This window comes from Podarcis erhardii, assembly GCF_964252035.2.
Source record: "Podarcis erhardii genome assembly, chromosome: 5".
In the NCBI taxonomy this organism is placed as follows: Eukaryota; Metazoa; Chordata; class Lepidosauria; order Squamata; family Lacertidae; genus Podarcis; species Podarcis erhardii.
This window is the reverse complement of record NC_138509.1, coordinates 61,826,583-61,848,143: the sequence shown is the minus strand read 5'-3', so window position 1 is coordinate 61,848,143 and position 21,561 is coordinate 61,826,583. Positions and strand designations below refer to the sequence as shown.

Below are 21,561 nucleotides of genomic sequence, written 5' to 3'. Positions count from 1 at the left end.
TAGGAAACTTGGATGTAAGCTTCTTTTCTTATTGGTATAAATGAATATTTCCATCTGGCAGGAAGGTCAGTGTTCTAACTAGCAAATGCCAGCCTGAGTAAAATTGGAGATAAAGCTAAAAAGATGCAAAGCCCAACCTCATATGCCCTTGCTGTAAATAGTGACATGCATGCTTCAGCTGAGGGAGATACACACGTCGTAAGCAGTTAGGTCTGCAGCGAAGACAAGAAGTGGATACACTTTTTAGATGACAGAGATAAAACAAGCAAACAAAAAGCTTCAATATGGACCAATATAGTCCTCACTTTTAGAATACTGGGGAAATGTCTGAGATTCAGAAATGGTAGAGTAAGCAAGCAAAGTGGAAAATTAAGTAATTAGATGTGATGAAGAGTTTGGGACAAAAAGTAACAGGTGTTACTTAAATACATTTTTCCTGTATCAAGTGGATTATTTATGTTGAAAGTTATTGCTAATATTTTTGAACCAAACAGAAATAAACAGCTTTCAGATACAGTTTAAAGCAAGGGCCAACTTAAAAAAAAAGTATTACAGAAACAAAATAACCCTACAAAAGATAAACGGTTTAGCTCACAACACTGCTTAACTTGTAGTAACACCAAACAAAATAAGTGATCACTAATTAAAATTGCCCCCCACTGTTTATTCAACTATAAACATTAGTTGATTTAATTTACCTAATTAATCTATGAACTCTATCCAAAGTGCTAAGAGATCTTGTTTGGGCTCGTGGCCAGGATTAACACTGGTATGGGGGTTGTTCTTGGGTAACACCCTGCTTTGCTTATGAGAGCCCTGGGCAAATTATAAAACAGAACTAAAAACCCAAGGTCCATAAAATAGAGTAAAACAAAAATGTAAACAATTATCCACAGAATACAGTATTGTTTATTCATATGCAGTATTTGCCGAATTTAATTTACAAAGCAGTTTACAATTTAAAAATGCATGTACAGTGGTATCTCAGGTTACATACTCCACTAACCCAGAAATAGTGCTTCAGGTTAAGAACTTTGCTTCAGGTTGAGAACAGAAATCGTGCTCCGGCGGCACAGCAGCAGCAGGAGGCCCCATTAGCTAAAGTGGTTCTTCAGGTTAAGAACAGTTTCAGGTTAAGTACGAACCTCCGGAATGAATTAAGTACTTAACCCGAGGTACCACTGTACACACTACGGCTGAAACCAATACCAATATAGCAAAACTAAAAAACCCATATATTAAAGCAGTCAATGGAATATTTATTTCATCAACGTATATAGTTCATTTAATACATAAAAACCTCCAATCTGTGATTTAACAAAATCACACCCTAAAATCATTAAGTGAAAATTCCAATAAAACAAAACACGCACTTTCAATATCAGAATAAAAATCTGGAGACAAAATACTAAGCAGTACAATATAAAAATTAAGCCAGGAAATGCAAGCAATTTTTTTTAAAAAAGGTCTAAAACATGCCACAGTTGACCCATCTTGGATTACAGGGGCAAGGGTTCCAGAGGGTTAGTGCTACTGTGGGAAACACCTGCTTCTGCTTTGTCACTAGATGACAATCATCTGTGTATCTTATAGAAGGCTCACTGTTGAATTCCTTCCTTTTAAGGAGCTTGATTAATGGATGGTCCAACCTTTCCCTTTTAGAAAATGCTGGATATTTTGTATTTTACTGAAATGTTGTGAACTGCCCTGAGAACCTTGGGGTTGAAGGGTAGGTTGTGGTTGTGGTTGTTGTGGTTGTTGTGGTTGTTGTTGTTGTTGTTGTCGTCGTCGTTATGCTGCTACTGCAATGATGATTTGGTTCGTAATACCAAATTGGTCAAGGCTAGATGAAATATATCCCAAGAAGACCAGAGGCATTGCAGAATCATCATATGAAAAATTGAAAGGTTATCAATGTATTGTGGCTGATGCCACCAATGCATACAATATTAATTCCATACAATCTCGAAATGTGAACTCTGCAAAAAGATTTGAGCACACAAATGTGGCAGGAGATCAGCTGTGTTTACTTGATTCTGCTACACACCTGCTATATTCACATGTGATCACTTTGCAGCAATGAAGACCAAAAACGCCGTGTGTGTGTGTGTGTGTGTGTGTGTGTACACACACACACACACACACACACACATATATATATATATATATATATATATGTGTGTGTGTGTGTGTGTGTGTGTGTGTGTGTGTGTACACACACACACACACACACACACAGCCATATATATGGCTGGCGCTCTTCGCTTGTTTTTGTCATAACACTGATTTCGTTTCCTTGCTAGCGTGTGTGCAGCGGGGCGGCGAGGAATGCAATTTTCGAGCACCAAAAGCGCGTTGGTCTGGCCCTGTGTGGATGCGCAGGCTGGGGATGATGAGTCAGATCTCCTGCGATAGAGCAAGTGCATGGATGCGGTTGGCACGGATGCCTGCCGTCTCCATTTTCGCTCGCTGCTTTGAGGAGTCATACCCGGGGTGGGCGGGGAGGCGCTTGTGCTCTGCCCAGGGCGAAGACGGCTGCCTCTGCCGGCTTTCCCCCGGGGCCACGCATCGCAGTGTTCCGCAGTGAGCGGGTCGGCGGCCTCTGGAGCGCCCAGAGCAGGCGCGCCTCGCTCCCTCCCTCCCTCCCTCCCTCCCTCCGGAGAGGCAGCATCAACAGCGGCAGAAGCCGAGCGCCAGCCCCGCCCTTCTGGCGGCTGCGGTCGACAGGCTCCTCTGCTCCGCCAGCCAATCAGCGCGCTGACAGGGCCGAGGGGCGGGGCGCGCAGTGAACCTGCAGGAATCGAGCATCCCCAGAGAGCGCAGCATCAGCACCACAAACCCGGGGAGGCGGCCAGGCGCGTCTCTTCGCATCTCGTTCCATCGGGCAAGCGGGCGCGCAGGCAGGGGCCGCATCCCGGAGCCTCGCCAATGCCAGTGCCGGCATTTCCCAACCGAGGGCGGACCGCACGGAGCCTCTGAGCCCGCAAAAGGTAAGCCCGCAGCCTTCCATCGCCTTTTCTCTTGGTACCCCCCTCCTCCTCCTCTCTCGCCCTTGGAGCTGCCTCGCCTTTTGCAGCACTGGCCCTCTAGCGGCCCGTATCCGCGGGAGAGAGGCCTCGGGAGCCCTTGCAGGTCCTCTCGCAGGTCCTATTCATTCTGCTTTGAATGCAGCTGGTAGTTGCGCATCTCTCCCCCTCCCTAGCGGCTGGCTGGGTTTCAAGAAAGGACAATGGGCACCAGTTTCCAGCCGATGCTGCTTTGAATTCTCTGGGGGAACAATCACGGGTGTGTGTCTGGCGCTCAGCGTGTGTCCAATCATGGGCCCCACCATCGGGCCACTGTTTCTGTCCCTTGGATGTGTGAGGCTATTAAGGAAAGAGCAAGATTTAAGTGACAACACAGGTTCTGTTCTTTATTTTTCTTTCCGTTGGAAAGCGCTGTGTGTGTGTGTGTGTGAAGTATGAGGGGGTGTTATGGCCAGTAATGGTAGCAGGTAAGAGAACAGTCAGACTGGAAAATGATGTTAGGAAATGTGATGTTTCCAATAAAATTCAGTTTAGATTGCAATGATAACCCATTTGCTCAGACTCAAAAGACAAAAACACCCACCAGGCACAGTTTTATTGTGATGCCTGACTAGTTTCCTGTGCTTTCTCCACTTGCTTATTTTTCCTAATCCATCATAGAGAGGGCAGATGCCTTTCCCCCTTGATCAGTCTGTGTTGCTGTGTGAGAAAGAAGAAAGACCCTCTTATTGTCTTTCAAATCAATCTGCAAGCTTCTGAAAAATGTCCAGCTAGGCAACAGAAATGCATTGCTAATAAACACCACCCCACCCCACCTGCCCCTGCGCCAATGGCTGTGACACAGGGACCATGGAAAGAATGCAGAGTCATGGGGACTGGGCGAGGGCTTGCCAGCCAGCCAGCATAACCTATGTTTTGAGCACCCCATAATTCACACTTATTTGATTTGAACCAAACCCTGCATCCTTTTAATGAAAGCACATTTGAGAGACAAGGGCGGGAGGGTGAGAAGGAACAATGTCTGTGGTAACAGTAGCAATAACATTTGCTACTGTTACTGTCTCCATTTCCTGCACATGCTATGGCTCCCAATTTCTGTGTGGGTGTGTGGAGAACCTTGGAAACCCGTGGCATGGCATATATCTTTATTAAAATGCAGTCCTTTTTGATGAAGATGGAACAATGTTGGCTGCAGCAAAACAAAGGTGGGTACATTGTCATCTGTCACATTTGAGGGGAAAGAAGCTGTTAGCTAGGGACAATACTTTAGGTGTGTGTGTATATATAGGACTGCTCTGATGTGGGTGGAGAATCTATCTGGGTGTCAGCCATTTTATAGAGTTTAGAGCCCACACTGCTGTAGTATCACTGGATAGGCTTGTAGTATAGCATCCCCTGGTCTTAAATATGTCCTGGATGGGGGTTTGTTTGGGTAAAGGAGAGGGTGTGAAAAATGGGCACCGACTCCATGCTTAAATCTAGCACCTGCCTTGAGCACCACAAGGTCCTTTACTAGTTCTCTTATAATCCCAGGCAGAACCATAATGCTTTTGGGTGTCAGATAGAAACAGTGCATCTTCCTGAATGATCTTGAAAAGACAAAAGGGCCTGCGGGCATTAAATACATGGCAGAGGTGATGACTATAAGCAGGGAGGGGACCCTGCTATTAGTGTGGCCTGCTTGGAAGTCAACTGAGGCCATCTTAGGAGCAACATGCCTGCTGACAACATGGCTGAATATAATGACTTATGCTATTGTGCCAAGGGCTTTGAGCAAGAGACATCTCTCCCCCATCCCCAGCCTAAAGCATGTCTTCTATGAAGTATGCTAAGGAAAAGGAACCCTTTATACTTCAGCAGTATAAATTCAGAGTTGGAAATAGAAGTGGAAGGAATCTGTGCATGTCATAGCACGAGTCCTCTAGGCAGGCAGTTGCAAACAGCACCTCAAGGAATATGAATTTGCTGCAACGCTCGTTCCTTTAGGGCACAGAACAACAACCAGGTTTTGCCACTATCAATAAGAGATGAGGTGGCTGTTTTAGGGTTGTAAGCCTCATGAAATAGTTCATATAAGGAGGGAACAGGACCTGTGGTTCAATTAGATAATTTTGGGCTCTGGGCTTCGTAGTCTTGTGGGTGGGGTGCCCTCTTTAGATAATCTTCTGCATTACAGTACTTAAAAATGTTAAAGCCAGGCCTGCTGCATTTGGGGGCCCTCCTGTTCATTCTGCTGAGTACCTGAAGTCCTGCCCTGCAGCACCACTGAAGAGGAAGTGCTACGCTCCAAAATTTCCAAAACTAGATAATCACCATTTACCCCTCCCTTTTTTTTTTTACTTCTGCCCTTTTTTAGCTTCAAGTGAAAGAATAGGGAGCAGGTCACATGCTTTTTTGTTTTCTGGATGATGCAAACACATGTTCATCCACACTGGCCTTTTGACAAGGTTATGGCCTGCCTTCTACATCTGCCATTGCAAACCGGGCACAGAAGTTTTTAATAATCAGAAGTTCAGAGCATTTCTTTTGGCTCAGCTTTAGTTTGCTTTGGTCACAGTGTGACTCCTATGACTTGCCATTATTATTTGCTATGGGTTTCTTTTGATATATCTCCTTGCAAACCTAGCTAGGCCAGGCCCAGTCTTCTACATCCTCTGAATAGTTTACCATTTACCATTTCATAGCTCGTGGGGGAGGACTAAGGTCACTGACAACATGGTGGGAGGGCAGAGTAAAAGCTAAGATACTACGGAATATTCAATTCTCAGCCAACTTCATTCTGACAAAGGGTAAGGGGGTGTATGGATCACTGCATTTGCAGATCATATTTTCACAACTGCTATTATATAGTTACCCTTTATCTTCTTGTGAGCTCTTGGCTCCATTTCCCACAAATTATCTTCCTTTGTCTCTTCCATGCAAACTCTTCAGCTCACATTGATTTCCTCTATTTGTAGAATGTTGACATGTGCTTTTTCTTTTAGCTTATTAGTGAATTTAATTATTGTTTGAATGTTTTAAAGAGTTGTTTTTAACTGTTTTTTAAACTGATAACTCTATTGCTTTATTATATTTTGTAACCTGCTTTGAGGTTTTATTATAATCAAGAGGCATCTAAATCTAGTGAAATACAGAAAATAGATAAAAATAATCAAAAGGCTACTTTAAAGATGAAAACAGAACAAAGTGCAAAAAGCAGTAAGAATGTAAAATGCTGCCTTATACTCTCTTAGAAGAATGGCCCAGCTTGCATTATCCCATTAGCAGCAAGGGTCCAGTGGGAGAGTTTTTCCCTAGCCCTAAAAAACACACACTACAATTATGTATTATTATACCATTCTTTCTCAAAAGTGTCCAGGGCAGTATGCATTGTTCACTCTAGACTTTATTTAGCAACCTGTGAGGTATATTAGATTGAGAGATCAGAGGTGGATTTAGGGTAGCCTGACTGGTTCGCCTGAACTGGGTGATGAGCTGAGAGGGGCACTTCAACATTGACGAACAATGGAAAGCCAGAGGCAGGGGGCACACTGAATTTCAGGCGCCTCTGAAATTTTAAAGCCCAAAGTCCACCACTGGAGAGATGCTGATTGGCCCAGGGTCACCCAGTAGGTTTTGTGGTTGAGTGGGGACAGAGGCAGATTTAAGGGGACATGACCGGATCACTTGCACTGGTCACAGAGCCTCAGGGGTGCTATTGGGGGCTCCACAACTATGATTTAGAATGGAGTGCTAGAGGCATTAGGGCACTGAATTTTGGCATTGTACAGGGCCCTGCTGAAATTTGAGACTCCAAGATCTGACAATGGTGGGGATTTGAATCCAGGCCGCCTTAGGCATAGGTGGTAACCATGATATACAAAGTGGCACTAAAGTATAAGTCCTTCCTCTGTCTTTAAAGGTGCAAGATATAAGCTATATAACACTGAGTAAAAATGATTCATAATCTGAATGAGTCAACAAAGTGAGATGGTTGCAGGAAAAGGCAAGTGCTATTTTGAAATGCATTAACAAAAGGATTATCTGCACAAAAGGCTCTTTGTCACTGATGGGGTCCAGTTCCAGATATGCCATTTTGCAAAGAATCGTGTCTATTGAGGAGCAGTAAGGGCAGTGAAGAATGTCCTTTGCTTCCATCACATCTTCAAGTACCTGTGTAGCAGAGGGGTTGTTTTGTATTGCCTGAAGCTTTTTAATACCTGCTCCATTTGGAAGCCCACTATGATTTGTTTGCAAGGCACTTTGAGAGTAAAGTGGCTCACCCCCATAGCTATCTTGATGCCACATTTACTGCATTCTCCCATGGCATTCTCCAGTGCAGCATCTACTTTGAAATCATAGGTTTCAGTTTATATGGCCTAATTATGTGGACAAACTGCTTGCAACGATGTACCCAACCATGTGTTCCTCTTGCCTCTCTTATTAAAGCTTGCTGACCAGGTATGGTAAGGTGGCTTCAGAGTGTAGTCAATGTATCCTAGCAGAAGAGAGTGGTCCTGGCTGTCTTCAAAGAGATGGTGATCCAATCACCTCTGGGGGGGGGACCCCTCATACTGGACCCTTGAGTTTGTCACAAATAGCTTTGAGGGAAGGTAATCAAGAGAGTCATAGTGGGACAGTTGCAAATACTCAAATAATAATCTTGACCCATTTCATTCTGGATTGATGGGACTGAACCGGCCTTGGTTGATGGGTGGCCTTTAATGCGAGATGGACAAGGGGAGTGCAACCCTGTTATTCTTAAATAATCTCCCAGCTGCTTTTGACACCATAATCCATGGTATCCATCTGAACTGGTTGGGTGAGATGGCTTCTGCGGGCAATGTTTTATATTGGTTCTGATTCTGTCTCCAGGGTTGGTTTCGCAGAATAGCACTGGGTGTTTTTTTGCTCCCTGTACGTTGTGCTGTGGGGTGCCATAGGGTACCATCTTATCCCCTATGCTATTTAACATCTACATGAAGCTGTTGAGATCAGTTGGCAAGAGATTTGGGGCAAAGTATAATCAGTATGCTGGTGATATACACATATCTGTTTCTCTGTAACATAAGTATCAAGATAGGCCATGTAAACCCTGGACCAGTGCCTGGACTTGGTGGTGAGCTGGCTGAGGGCCAGCAAACTGAGTCTGAATCACAACAAGATGAAAGTGCTGTGGGTGAGTGGGTCTCAAGTCCAGATAATTGGTCAGTTGCCCACTTTGAATGGAGTCATATTCTCCCTGAAAGAGCATATTAGTAGTCTAGAGGCCAGGTGAACTCAGTGGATAGAAGTACCTTTTACCAGCTTCAGCTGTTTCTTGTCTGGCATAGCATGATTGCTGTTCAGGGATAACAGCAATCAGGCTATGCCAGACAAGAAACAGCTGAAGCTGGTAAAATGTACTTTTACCTCCAGATTGGATTACCACAATGCACTCCATATAGCGTTGGACCTGTGGTTGGTTTGGAAGCTGCAGCTAGTACAAAATGTAGCTGCTTGACTGCTCACTAGGGCAGAATATCATCATCAAATTACTGGGCAAAGTTCAAGGGGCTGGTAGTGTTGTACTTATACAGCTTGGGGCCAGGACACCTAAAATATCATCTCACCATCTGACCACTGCATCCTGCAGCAGAAGGTCATCAGGAGATCTGGTCTGTACCATGCAGAACTTGGACCTTCAATGTGGCAGTACCTAGTCTTTGGAACTCGCTTTCATTACATATCAGAGACCTCTGTTGCCTTTCAGTGCCCTTTGAAGACCTTCCTTTCTCAGCAAACCTTTTAAGTGGAGATTTTTACCTTAGTTTGCATCTGTATTGGACTTGAAATTGTATACGTCATTATTGTCACTGTCTTTATTGTTAAATCGCTTTCACATGCTTTATGGGACATGATTAATTCATAAATGAAATTAAATAAATAAAAGCAAACAAACTTGTAGACAGTTGATAGATGAGCAAAGTTTATGAAAAGCAAAATTTTGTGAAGTATTTAAAAGAATACAATGAATATAAAGGAGAATAACTATTGATCAAGATGACTGGAGGGAAGACACAAACAGGGACACCTAATCATCGCACACCTAAAGCTGGTTTTCAGCTTAAAAACAAAAATTGCCTTCCCCACTTTTTTAAAAAAACAACACCTCAGACGGGGGCATATGATTGTTTGAATATATGACTGCTGAAGCAGGATGTGTACAACAAACTAAGGAAGTTCCAAACCAGCAAGGAAACTAGAATTTGCTGCATGAAGGCAGGCTTATAAATATTTAAAGTAAATAAGTAAAATGTGTGTCATTTGAAGAACAAAGGCAAAATGGGAGTCAACTCTTTGCTGCCTGACATAAATGCATTGTAGTCCTTTCTAAGATAGAGACACAAAATGTCAGCAGTGCATTGGTGTTATGCAACTTTACTGTTGCAACTTTTGTCTTCTAGAAATTCTTAATTATAATATTACTTCACTCAATGGCAGAATATTTGACAGTCAAATTCACCTACTCTGAATGGTTCCAAACAGGATTATAGTGGCAATTATGTGGGGAGCAGGCCAAATGCATATGACAGAGATGGGGAACCTGTGGCCCTCCAGCTGTTGTTGGATTACAACTCCTATCAGCCCACAGATGTTATGTGGGGGGGGCTATCAACTCAATGCAAAATGAATCAGAATCTAAATATAGGTAGTCTAATATGCTAAAGCGAGTTTGACTGTAATCCTGAACACACTTAATGGGAAATAAGCTCCACTGTGGGCCTTATTTCTGAGTAGGGATGGAAGGATCTCTCAATTTTGGTTTTCTCAGTTTCTTATTCTTCCATTCTTAAATTTGCTTTTCTGCATTTCTGCAGCAATATGAGGATTTTTAAAATATCCTCATGAAAATTCTTCAGTATTTTAGTGCAAATTTCTTCTAATTAACATATTTTGGATGCAGATCTGTATGCAGTTTCTTCTAATATAATGCATTTTTTGCATGTTATTTTCAATTATATATTCATTTTATGTGCACTTTCTTTCACCAGATTTATGCATTTTTGTAAACATTGGTTGGTTGGAAAACTACATTTTAAAAATAATAACTGAAAGTTTTGGGAAGGCACCTCGTATATCCACCTATCCTATCTTGGGGCTGCAGTCCAGAGGGCAGCAAATTCAGGCTGTTGATTAGGTATACTTCAGAAGCCTGCTCTGTACCACAGACAAAAATGCTTCACTCACTCCAAAACCTTTTTAGCAGAGTAACAGCTTTGCTGTGTTGGGAACTGCACAATGAGACAGCCCTATTAGAAATGCATGTGATTATCTTAATTACTAATTACTATGGCTCCTTCATGGGTATTCTTTTAACATCTCTGCTTCTTTGTTAGTTTTGTTTTCTGTGTTTTGAATTTCAGGCGGAGGGTGAACTTTTATGGTATCTATTTACTGTTTTTGGTTTGGCGAATGAGGGAACAAACTGCTCCCAACGCTCAAGGTTTGGTTGTCATGTTCAGTGGGCTGGAACTGAGAGGGTGATGCACTGTAGTGCACATTGGCTAAGTTGGATGAAATTCCCTGTGAGACCAAGAAATTGTCACCTTAGTCTCTAGAAGAATTACTTCAGTCAAGAGGCACTCCTAGCACTGTCTCATTAAGCCTAACAACAGAACACCTCGCACAAACATAGCTCCAGTAAACTGTTTTATAAATGACATGTGGGATTGGCAAGAAAATGCTGGAGTGTGAAGTACAGCTGTACCTCGGGTTAAGAACTTAATTCGTTCTGGAGGTCCATTCTTAACCTGAAACTGTTCTTAACCTGAAGCACCACTTTAGCTAATGGGGCCTCCCGCTGCAAAGTTCTTAACCCAAGGTACTATTTCTGGGTTAGTGGAGTCTGTAACCTGAAGCATCTGTAACCCAAGGTACCACTGTATTGCTATTCAGGGTACCAGTCATCCAGCCAGCCATGCTCTTTTCTAGGACACTCCATTTCTCTTAGTTTTCAGTTGCATTTATCCTGACAGTCAGCATTCTGTGCCTACCAAGTATGCTCATTTATTGCTGGGTATTTTCCTGTCCCCCTCATCTTTATTTTTGTCTCCCCTCCCCCCTTTTTTTTGGTACTTTTGCAAACCGTAGGATTGCCCCAAGCCCACTGATGATGCCATTATAGCTGCATAAGGATCCACACTTGGAGAAAGAGTTTGCAATTTGTAGGTAGGATTCCATCCGTTAAAACCAGAGCCAGATCACTGTGTGATGTATATTAGTATCGCTCCTATGCAGTAAGTGCAATGTTGCTGACGTATCTTGGACTCGGATGCCTTTGACTTGTTAATGAGGTCTGGCCCCCTCCCTCACCCACTCTCTTCGCCATTTTGAAGTATTCTGTTCCTTTAAAAAAGGCTGTTGTTGCATTGGCTCTCCTGGGAAACACACAGCTTCTGTTCTGCATTCTGGAAGCCGCGTTCTTGTGAATTAATAAGGGTAACCTTTATTTTCAAGCAGAAGCTGTAGCAAGTCTAAAGCATCTTTATTTAAACATGCCTCCCCAATTCCTTTTTATATGGCATCTACCATTTTAAAAGTATTCTAATTTGGGATTGCTTATCATGTTTTTGTAGTTTATTATATAAGTAAGCTCCCCTAGTTGATTTTTTTTATTTTCAGAAAGGCAGAGTATAAATATATTAGTAAAAATCTATTAGTTAAAGAAAATGTATTATATGAAAATTATGAAGGGTTTTGGGAGAGTGTTCTTAAGAAACTCATAAATGTAAGATAGAACTAAATACATGGATCTTCAATATAGAGGCAGCATTCGAGACATTTACAGATGGGGGTGTTTTCTGGCTGTTAAAGTAAGCACTCTTAATAGCCACAAGCCATCTGGGGACTATGGTGTCTCTGCCTGTCCATTTTGGCACACTAAGAGATTAGTGAGCCTAGCAGAAAACACAGTTCAGTTGATGTACTCTCCAGGAACATTGTGTGCAGTTTTGCATCTCTTTCTTCCTTTACTCCTTCAGCTCATGCATTTCTGGTGTAGCACAAATCATACAATCAGCAGTGCAGCAAACTGTCTTTTCAGGTAGAGCTATGCATTATTTGAGCAAATATGCATTTGTTACAGTACAGTGGTACCTCGAGTTAAGTACTTAATTTGTTCCGGAGGTCCGTTCTTAACCTGAAACTGTTTTTAACCTGGAGCACCACTTTAGCTAATGGGGCCTCCCACTGCTGCAGCGCTGCCGGAGCATGATTTCTGTTCTCATCCTGAAGCAAAGTTCTTAACCTGAGGTACTATTTCTGGGTTAGCGGAGTATGTAACCTGAAGCGTATGTAACCCAAGGTACCACTGTAATGCAAACACAGGGATTGGACAACTTGCAGGGAAGAACTGGCAGGTAGGAGAGAGGGGTCATAGAATCATAGAATCATAGAGTTGGAAGAGACCACAAGGGCCATTGAGTCCAACCCCCTGCCAAGCAGGAAACACCATCAGAGCACTCCTGACATATGGTTGTCAAGCCTCTGCTTAAAGACCTCCAAAGAAGGAGACTCCACCACACTCCTTGGCAGCAAATTCCACCGTCGAACAGCTCTTACTGTCAGGAAGTTCTTCCTAATGTTTAGGTGGAATCTTTTTTCTTGTAGTTTGGAACCATTGCTCCGTGTCCGCTTCTCTGGAGCAGCAGAAAACAACCTTTCTCCCTCCTCTATGTTACATCCTTTTATATATTTGAACATGGCTATCATATCACCCCATAACCTCCTCTTCTCCAGGCTAAACATGCCCAGCTCCCTTAGCCGTTCCTCATAAGGCTTTGTTTCCAGGCCTTTGACCATTTTGGTTGCCCTCCTCTGGACATGTTCCAGTTTGTCAGTGTCCTTCTTGAACTGTGGTGCCCAGAACTGGACACAGTACTCCAGGTGAGGTCTGACCAGAGCAGAATACAGTGGCACTATTACTTCCCTTGATCTAGATGCTATACTCCTATTGATGCAGCCCAGAATTGCATTGGCTTTTTTAGCTGCCGCGTCACACTGTTGGCTCATGTCAAGTTTGTGGTCAACCAAGACTCCTAGATCCTTTTCACATGTACTGCTCTCAAGCCACGTGTCACCCATCTTGTATTTGTGCCTCTCATTTTTTTTGCCCAAGTGCAATACTTTACATTTCTCCCTATTAAAATTCATCTTGTTTGTTTTGGCCCAGTTCTCTAATCTGTCAAGGTCGTTTTGAAGTGTGATCCTGTCCTCTGGGGTGTTAGCCACCCCTCCCAGTTTGGTGTCATCTGCAAATTTGATCAGGATGCCCTTGAGTCCATCATCCAAGTCGTTGATAAAGATGTTGAATAAGACCGGGCCCAAGACAGAACCCTGTGGCACCCCACTAGTCACTCTTCTCCAGGATGAAGAGGAACCATTGATGAGCACCCTTTGGGTTCGGTCAGTCAGCCAGTTACAAATCCACTGAGTGGTAGCATAGTCAAGACCGCATTTTACCAGCTTCTTTACAAGAATATCATGGGGCACCTTGTCAAATGCCTTGCTGAAATCAAGGTAGGCTACATCCTCTGCGTTCCCTTCATCTACCAGGCTTGTAATTCTGTCGAAAAACGAGATCAGGTTAGTCTGACACGACTTATTTTTCAGAAATCCATGCTGACTGTTGGTGATCACAGTATTCCTTTCTAGGTGCTCACAAACTGTTTGCTTAATGATCTGCTCCAGAATCTTCCCTGGTATTGATGTCAGACTGACTGGGCGGTAATTATTTGGGTCCTCTCTTTTCCCCTTTTTGAAAATAGGGACAACATTTGCCCTCCTCCAGTCTGCCGGGACTTCGCCTGTTCTCCAGGAATTCTCAAAGATGACTGCCAGTGGTTCTGAGATCACATCTGCCAGTTCTTTTAATACTCTTGGATGCAGTTCCTCTGGCCCTGGAGACTTGAATACATCTAAACTAGCCAAGTATTCTTGTACTATCTCCTTAGTTATTCTGGGCTGTGTTTCCTCTGCTGAATCATTTGCTCCAAATTCTTCAGGTCGGGCATTGTTTTCTTTATCGGAGAAGACTGAGGCAAAGAAGGCATTGAGGAGTTCAGCCCTTTCTGTGTCCCCTGTTTGCATTTCACCATCTTCTCCTCTGAGTGACCGCACTGTTTCTTTGTTCTTCCTTTTGCTACGAACATACCCATAAAAGCCTTTTTTGTTGCTTTTAACCTCTCTAGCAAGCCTGAGTTCATTCTGTGCTTTAGCTTTTCTGACTTTGTGTCTACACGTGCTGGCTATTTGTTTGAATTCCTCTTTGGTGGTTTCCCCCCTTTTCCATTTTTTGTACACATCCTTTTTTAATCTTAACTCAGTTAAAAGTTCTTTAGATAGCCACCCTGGCTTCTTTAGGCACCTTCCATGTTTCCGTCTCATTGGTATTGCCTGAAGTTGTGCTTTTACTATCTCCCTCTTAACAAACTCCCAGCCATCATGAACTCCCTTTCCTTTTAGTATTACTGTCCATGGGATCTCACCCAGCACTTCCCTAAGTTTTATGAAGTCGGCTTTCTTAAAGTCAAGAAATTGAGTCCTAGTATGCTTGGCTGCTCCTTTCCGCTGTATAGTAAACTTCAGAAGAGCATGATCACTCGCGCCTAATGATCCTTCCACTTCTACCCCACTAACCAGGTCATCAACTGGGTGTCTTTTCCCTTCCCTATGGTAACTCCAGCCCACCCCAGTTGGGCTCTTAAATGGCGTGCCAGGGGAGCGACATTTGCAGGAGTAGACATGGAATCCATTTCTGATCTATTTCACATACGTTCATTCATGATTTCCATTTTGTTCCATTTCTACATCAATCTGCAATGATTACTTTAAAAACCACATAAATATTTTCATTGTTTTAAATATATTTTGGCTAAAATATGCATTTTTCTATAAATGTTGTGGTGCATTTCTTGAGCCAAATAATATTACATAATGTGGAGGAGTGCTAAAGCCAAAGGATAACTGTTCTGATCCATGAATTAGTTTGGGAAGTGATATTCTGGTCAGTTTGCTTAAAAATGTGGACTGAACAAAACCATTGAGGGTTCAAGAGAAAGGTCGAGAGCTCTGGTTCACCTGCCAGTTCTCCCCTGTAAATCTCCATCCCTGCCACCCCACCTAGCCAAGCATTAGGAAGGAAATATGGGATTAGAAAACGTGTTTTCCCACCATAATATCTAAGTCTTCTCATTCAATATGCCCATTTCCACAGCTCCTGACATTCAGACAGCTCTTGGGTATGAGCAGAAATGAGCAATGAACAGACAAACAACTAAGGCAGATACTGACTGCTTATCTTCATCTTTAATATCTGCTTGGTGACTTGCATCTGCAAAACCTAATTTCCGTCCAGTTCTCACAATTTCAGACATGCACACTGCTGACAATCGTTTTAATATTGTGTGATGTTTAGATGGGGCAGTTTTGAGGCTATCACTTAATAACTGCATTCTGTGTGTGGCTCCAGCACTCATTTTTCACATATAGCCTAAGCTGTAGTAGCAGAAAGCCGTTTTATTAGTACAGGGAGGAAAAATGTGCTCCCATGTGAATATAATGAAAATATTGTCCCTTTGAGTTGAAATATTCAATGTTTTAGCAGTAGGGCCAATTTAACCAATGGGGGTAATAGCATTGATTGTACAGTATGTGGAGTGATTTTGTGTGTGTGTGTGTGTGTGTGTGTGTGTGTGTGTATGTGTGTGTGGAGCCACGCTTTGGTCACTTCCAGAATGTCACTATTTTATGGAAGGAATTCAATGGCATACCAGCAAATCCTGGTTTGCAGAATTAAAGTGCTCTGGTACAATAAATTTGCTTTTTGCAGGAAGGAAAGTAATTGGAAAATGCACTAGAAATTGAAGGATAGCAATCAACTATTGGGAAATTGTATAACCTCTACACAAACATATCAAGACAAATGCTCAATAAAGGGGTTGTCTGGAAGTGATGTTTCCATGGTCTGAGAAAAGAAGGAAGAACCACAAGGAAAATACAAGATGAGAATGGATAAATGATGGTGTTGTGTGGATGCCTCATAAAAAGTGAGCGATTGTAGATGTTTATACATCGCAGGGCTGTGACTATATAGAACAGAGCAGCAGCTATTCTGATCAGATTCATTTATTTTTATCTAGCCATTGGACCATTGCAGAACAAGGCTTTTAAGAATATAAATGTAAAACAAGATTACAGAAATAGAAATTAACTTGGACATATATGTATAAACTATAACATGAGGAAACTTAGAATGCTGAATTTCCCTGACAAATCACAACATACCCCTTTAAAAAGGAAATATTGTTTCTCTTAACAAATATTAAAATGACTAAAATGAAATGAAATACAATAAAGTTATGCAAATCTGGAGCAGCTATTAAGTTTGTTGCAGAGCAAATATTCCAGTTGGCAGATCACACTGAAGAAAAGTAATAATAATAATAATAATTTATTATTTGTACCCCGCCCATCTGGCTGGGTTTCCCCAAAGCACTAAAAAGGGCAGCCGGGGGTGGGGGTTTTCATCTGACATTCCCTCTCAATTCCGCTGTGGTTTCTCTGGTGCTTTGTATCTTCCGCCAGTAGGGAGAGAATCCTAGATGTAGCTGAGGGCTGTGACTGTGCTGAGCTGAGCACTGCACTTAGCTCACTGAATTATTTATACTGAAAATAAACTAGGGTGGGTCCAGCAGGCTTAGCTCTCTTACTCAGATGTATACTGAAGCCTGGCTGATGTGATTTTATACCAGTTATGGAGAGTGGAAGCAGGAAACATGAGGGGAGATCCCACTCAAACTGGTTTTGAATTTTCCAAAATGTCCTCCTTCCCTTTGAGCAGCCTCTGTTCACTGTGGAATACGATGGCATCACCTTAAGCTGGGGGGTAACCAATGAGTTTGAGGAGAAATCAAGTCAAAGATCCAGGCCTGCATATACTGTACAACTTTACTAGGGCATCATCTCATGGGAACTAGTTCTGATGTCTTGTGATGTGACAGTTATTCCCACACAGCCTGTCTTTCTCAAAGCTTACCATAAAACAAATACATGGCAGGGGGCACTATCTGTCTCTTTACTTGCATTGTCTGAAAGCAGAGCAAAAGCTGCTGCCTTCTTTGTCAATAATCCTTTTGAATTTTAGGCAAGGAGATGGCCAGCTGTCAGGTGGTCGGGTTCTCTCCAGAAAAAGGAAGGTCATGTGGCAAAGTAGATAGTGCCACAGATTAAGGAAAATCTTGTTTAAGTAAGCCTTGCTAAATTAATTTGATCCACCAGGATTAACCAGTGCTTTCTGATGGGCCTTTTGCTTCTCCAGTTGACAAAAATTACAAGCTATATTTCAAATATGCATCAGTCTCCTTGGGGCAGGGTTCTTATCAGCTCTCATGCACCCAACAGGGATAAACCCTGTCAAATTTAGAAGGCAATGAATCCTACGAAAAATAAGAACCTACAAAATTTTCCATGCCGAAAAAATGGCATTAATCCACAGTGATGGTCCAGTTTGATCAGGACCTAAGACTGGGCTGGGATACAGGCAACAGCCTGGAGAGAGTCAGGAGAGCTAGGAGCCAGGACCCAAGGGCAATCAGGGTGCAGGACCAAAGGCCGAACTAAGAGTTAAGAGCATATCACAGTTAAGATCTTCTGACAACCAAGAAGGCAATCAGGGTTTAGGCCCAGTTTTGGCACAGAAACTTCTTTCGTCACCCTATATGATGACCTCTCTTGGGAGAGAGACAGGGGAAATGTGCCCTTGTTAATTCTCCTTGACCTCCCAGCAGCTTTTCATACCATCAACCATGGTATCCTTCTGGAGTGGCTTTCCAAGTTAGGAGTGGGTGGCACTGCTTTGTGGTGGTTCCAGTCCTACTCAGTGGCAGAGCTTCATGCTCCAGCACCGGGAGACGGAGAGCAGGTAGGGGCGGGGCTGGCGCATGTCCTGGGGGCGTGACGTGCTTCCTGGGGGTGTGGTGCACTGCCAGTGGGGGTGTGGCGCCCAGCGCGGGTGGGGGGAACAGCAGCGATGGCACCCCACCAGGATTGCACTGCCGGGGGTGGTACGCTCCCCCCTTACTCCTCTTCCTCCGCCAGTGGTCCTACTTGGATGGTTGTTTCCAGAGGGTGGTTCTTAGGGATTGTTCTTCAGCCCTGTGGAGCATTCCATGTGAGGTTCCTTAGAGTTCATTCCCCCCCCCAATGCTATTTAATATCTACATGCAAGTAGGGACATCTGGAGCTTTGGAATACATTGTCAGCTATATTGATGACACACAGCACTCCTTCTCCTTAACATCTGCAGATGTTCTGAACTGTTATCATATGTCAGTAATGGATGGAATGAGAGCCAACAAACTGAAGCTCAGTCCATATAAGACTGAGGCACTGTTAGTGGGCAGTTTCCTAGACCAGATGTATGGGAGGTGGCCTGCTTTTCATGGGGTTACACTCATTCTGAAGGTTTGGGTACGCACCTTGGGGTACTTCTTGATCTATTGCTGTCATTTGAGGCTCATGTGGCCTTGGTGATGTGGAGAGACTTCCATCACCTTTGCCCCTATCTGGACCAGGATAGCCTAACTTCTGTTGTCTAGGCTCTGGCACTCTCTAGGTTAGATTACTGCAATGCGTGGGGCTGCCTCTGAAGACGGTTTCGAAACCTTATTTGGTGCAGAATTCATCGGCCAGGTTGCCGTTCCTAACATCTCTTTCTTGTTTCTTCAGGGCATTTTCAGGAGTACAATCCTAGCAAGAGGAGTAAAACCTTCAAACCATCAGGATGGCAGGAGCTTCTGTAAAGGTGGCAGTGCGGGTGCGTCCTTTCAACTCCCGAGAAATGGGCAAGGACTCCAAATGTATCATACAGATGACAGGAAACACCACAAGTGAGTAATCATTGCATATTTTTCTGCAAGACACTTCAGAGTGGGTTTGAGTGTCTCTCACATTACTTCTGTCATTTCTGATCAATAATCCAGGAAAGAATGTGGAAGAGATAATGCAATTGTACTTGCTAGTCACTGAGGTTTTACAATTGCATTACAGAACATAGAAACACTTAGGTTGCATTTCTAACTCCACTTACCTGGGAGTACACTTTGGAGGGGGGGGGGAGGGGGACAGAGAGAGAATTTTGCTTATGAAGGCTTCAGACAAGGTCTACCCCGAGGATTTGCTTTCCCTCATAATATCTGACATTGCTATGTGAGCATCTGAATTGTAGGCCAGCAACATATTGAAAAAAGAGAATCATCTCAGCAATGCACCAACCACTAGATAGAAACAATTGTGTCTTTTCATTTCTTTACCATGGCTCTAGCCCATATGTTCCCTCCACAGAATTCTAGAAGCTGCCAAGGGGAAAACTTTTCCTTTGTACTCCTAGAGGGCATTGCTAAGTTGCATGAGCTGTCTACATGGGAATTAAAGGGGAGAGGGCTGGGGATCAACACTTGTAGAAAGCGAAGGACCTGGAGAAGACTTCCCCCCACCCCCACCAGCTATTTCACACATACACATAACTACTTCTGTCTATTGAATCCAATGGGGTTTTGTCTGAGGTAAGTTGAGGTTAGGATTGCAGCCTAAATCGCTTTATCTTCACCATGGTTCTGGAGTTGCATTTATCTTACAAATGTAGATCTGGAACCAAACAGCCGGCAAAAGTGTCTTGGTGGTGGAAAGGCATTGTGTTACCCATTGTGTTACCCATGGGATCTGAGTGGTGGGTCTTCTTCACCAAGGCCAGCAACTCTTGCCCTTTTTACTTCTAAAAACTTTTTTGATTAAAAAAAAAGCTTTGTTAGCAGGGCAGCTGGGTGTACTGCAATACACAGTACCGGTGAGATTTCACCCACCACCTTAATTAACGTGCCCTTAATGAATTCTCCCTGAAAGCTGGTTGAAAATGTGCATCTTTACATATAAAGTATATGTAGATTTGTGTCATGGGCCTGCACCCTGAGTATTTTAAGTGCCTAGCAATGACCTTGACTAAGACTTTGATCCCTTTCCAGTTCTCCCCAGAGGTGCCCCCTTACACCTGCGTTTGCCTTATGAGGAAAACATGAGAAATAGGAGCCCTGTGTTTTATTTGTGATGCGCTGTTCTGCTCTTACAGACATTCAAATATAAAACAGCAAGTAGGAAGGAACCGGGGAGATGCGAGGTTCTTGCCCTCCCAATGAGCCTCTTAAGGGCATATCTTATTTTCTGAACAGTGCTGCTGCTGTTGGTGTTTCCATGCTAATAGAAGCCTACAGTGACCCCAGAGCCAATGACCCAGAGACCTGCTGACAGTGAGGTTTCTATTGCCCAGAAGACAAAAGCAGTGATTGAAGACCAAAGCAGCAAAATGAGTAGCTAATCCCCTCAGCTGGACATGAATGCTGGTTCTTTTCCCTTTTTTCCCTTTTTGAGTCTCACTGAATTGAAGGACTCCAAACAGCTCAGCAGTTCTGTTTGCTTCAGGCCTAACAACACTTGATGTCAAATGCCTCAAGGTGTGTGTGTGTGTGTGTGTGTGTGTGTGTGTGTGTGTGTGTGTATACACCCACCCATACATACATACACCAAGGGCTCACCCAGATTTCTTTTGTGTCATGTTTTGAGGCACAGGTCAACGCTTTAAAGCTACAAGAATATTCCACTCCCACCCCGCGGTGCTTTCCCTGGGAAAAGCCATATTTAACCACTGAATCAGAGCAAATGACAATCAGATTTTCTGCAGATTGCCATTTGCTCCAATTCAGTGGGAAAACGAGGGTTTTCCAAGGGAAAGTGCCAGGACAAAAACAAAACAAAACAAGTGCAGGAAGTCTGATCAAGATTAGGACAACAGCATGCTGAGGGGAGAGGATTAATATTTTCCTCCACCACCAGGACCCTGGAAAAAAAAAATATCCCCATGCTACAAATAGGGATAAGAAACAAACTACCGGTACACTTAATTAGGGGGACGCAGGTGGCGCTGTGGGTTAAACCACAGAGCCTAGGGCTTGCCAACCAGAAGGTCGGTGGTTCGAATCCCCACAATGGGGTGAGCTCCCGTTGCTCGGTCCCTGCTCCTGCCAACCTAGCAGTTTGAAAGCACATCAAAGTGCAAGTAGATAAATAGGTGGCTGGGGAAACTCAGCCAGATGGGTGGGGTATAAATAATAAATTGTTATTATTATATTACCGCTTCGGTGGGAAGGTAAATGGCGTTTTCGTGCGCTGCTCTGGTTCTCCAGAAGCAGCTTCGTCATGTTGGCCACATGACCCGGAAGCTGTACGCCAGCTCCCTCGGCCAATAAAACGAGATGAGCGCTGCAACCCCAGAGTCAGCCACAACTGGACCTTACACTTAATTGGAATCAATGAGAGATTTTCCCCCTTTGCTGTTTTCAGCACAGAGGTGAGACAGTTTTTTTCCAGGAACATGCCGGGGAATGGAAGGGCTAACTTGCCCTTTCCCGTGGGTGGGAGAAAGGTTAAGCATCCCCATGCGCTGTGATTCTTCACCCAGACACTA

At 43.5% G+C, this 21,561-nt stretch overlaps 1 protein-coding gene across 22 annotated transcripts in view; it reads left to right on the top strand.

Annotated features, from left to right (window-relative positions):
• The first annotated feature begins 2,357 nt into the window (after nucleotides 1-2,357).
• KIF1A (kinesin family member 1A) overlaps nucleotides 2,358-21,561 on the top strand; it is a 119,407-nt gene continuing 100,203 nt past the window's right edge. For 6 of the 22 annotated variants that reach the window (XM_081864580.1, XM_081864579.1, XM_081864594.1 and 3 more), the window contains exons 1-2: nucleotides 2,359-2,990; nucleotides 18,774-18,934. In XM_081864580.1, the coding sequence (XP_081720706.1) occupies nucleotides 18,829-18,934 (106 nt within the window). In that variant the 5' untranslated portion in view covers nucleotides 2,359-2,990; nucleotides 18,774-18,828. Of the gene's footprint in view, nucleotides 2,991-18,773; nucleotides 18,935-21,561 lie in introns of all 22 variants that reach the window. The other 16 variants (XM_081864591.1, XM_081864589.1, XM_081864585.1 and 13 more) reach the window with 7 other exon arrangements.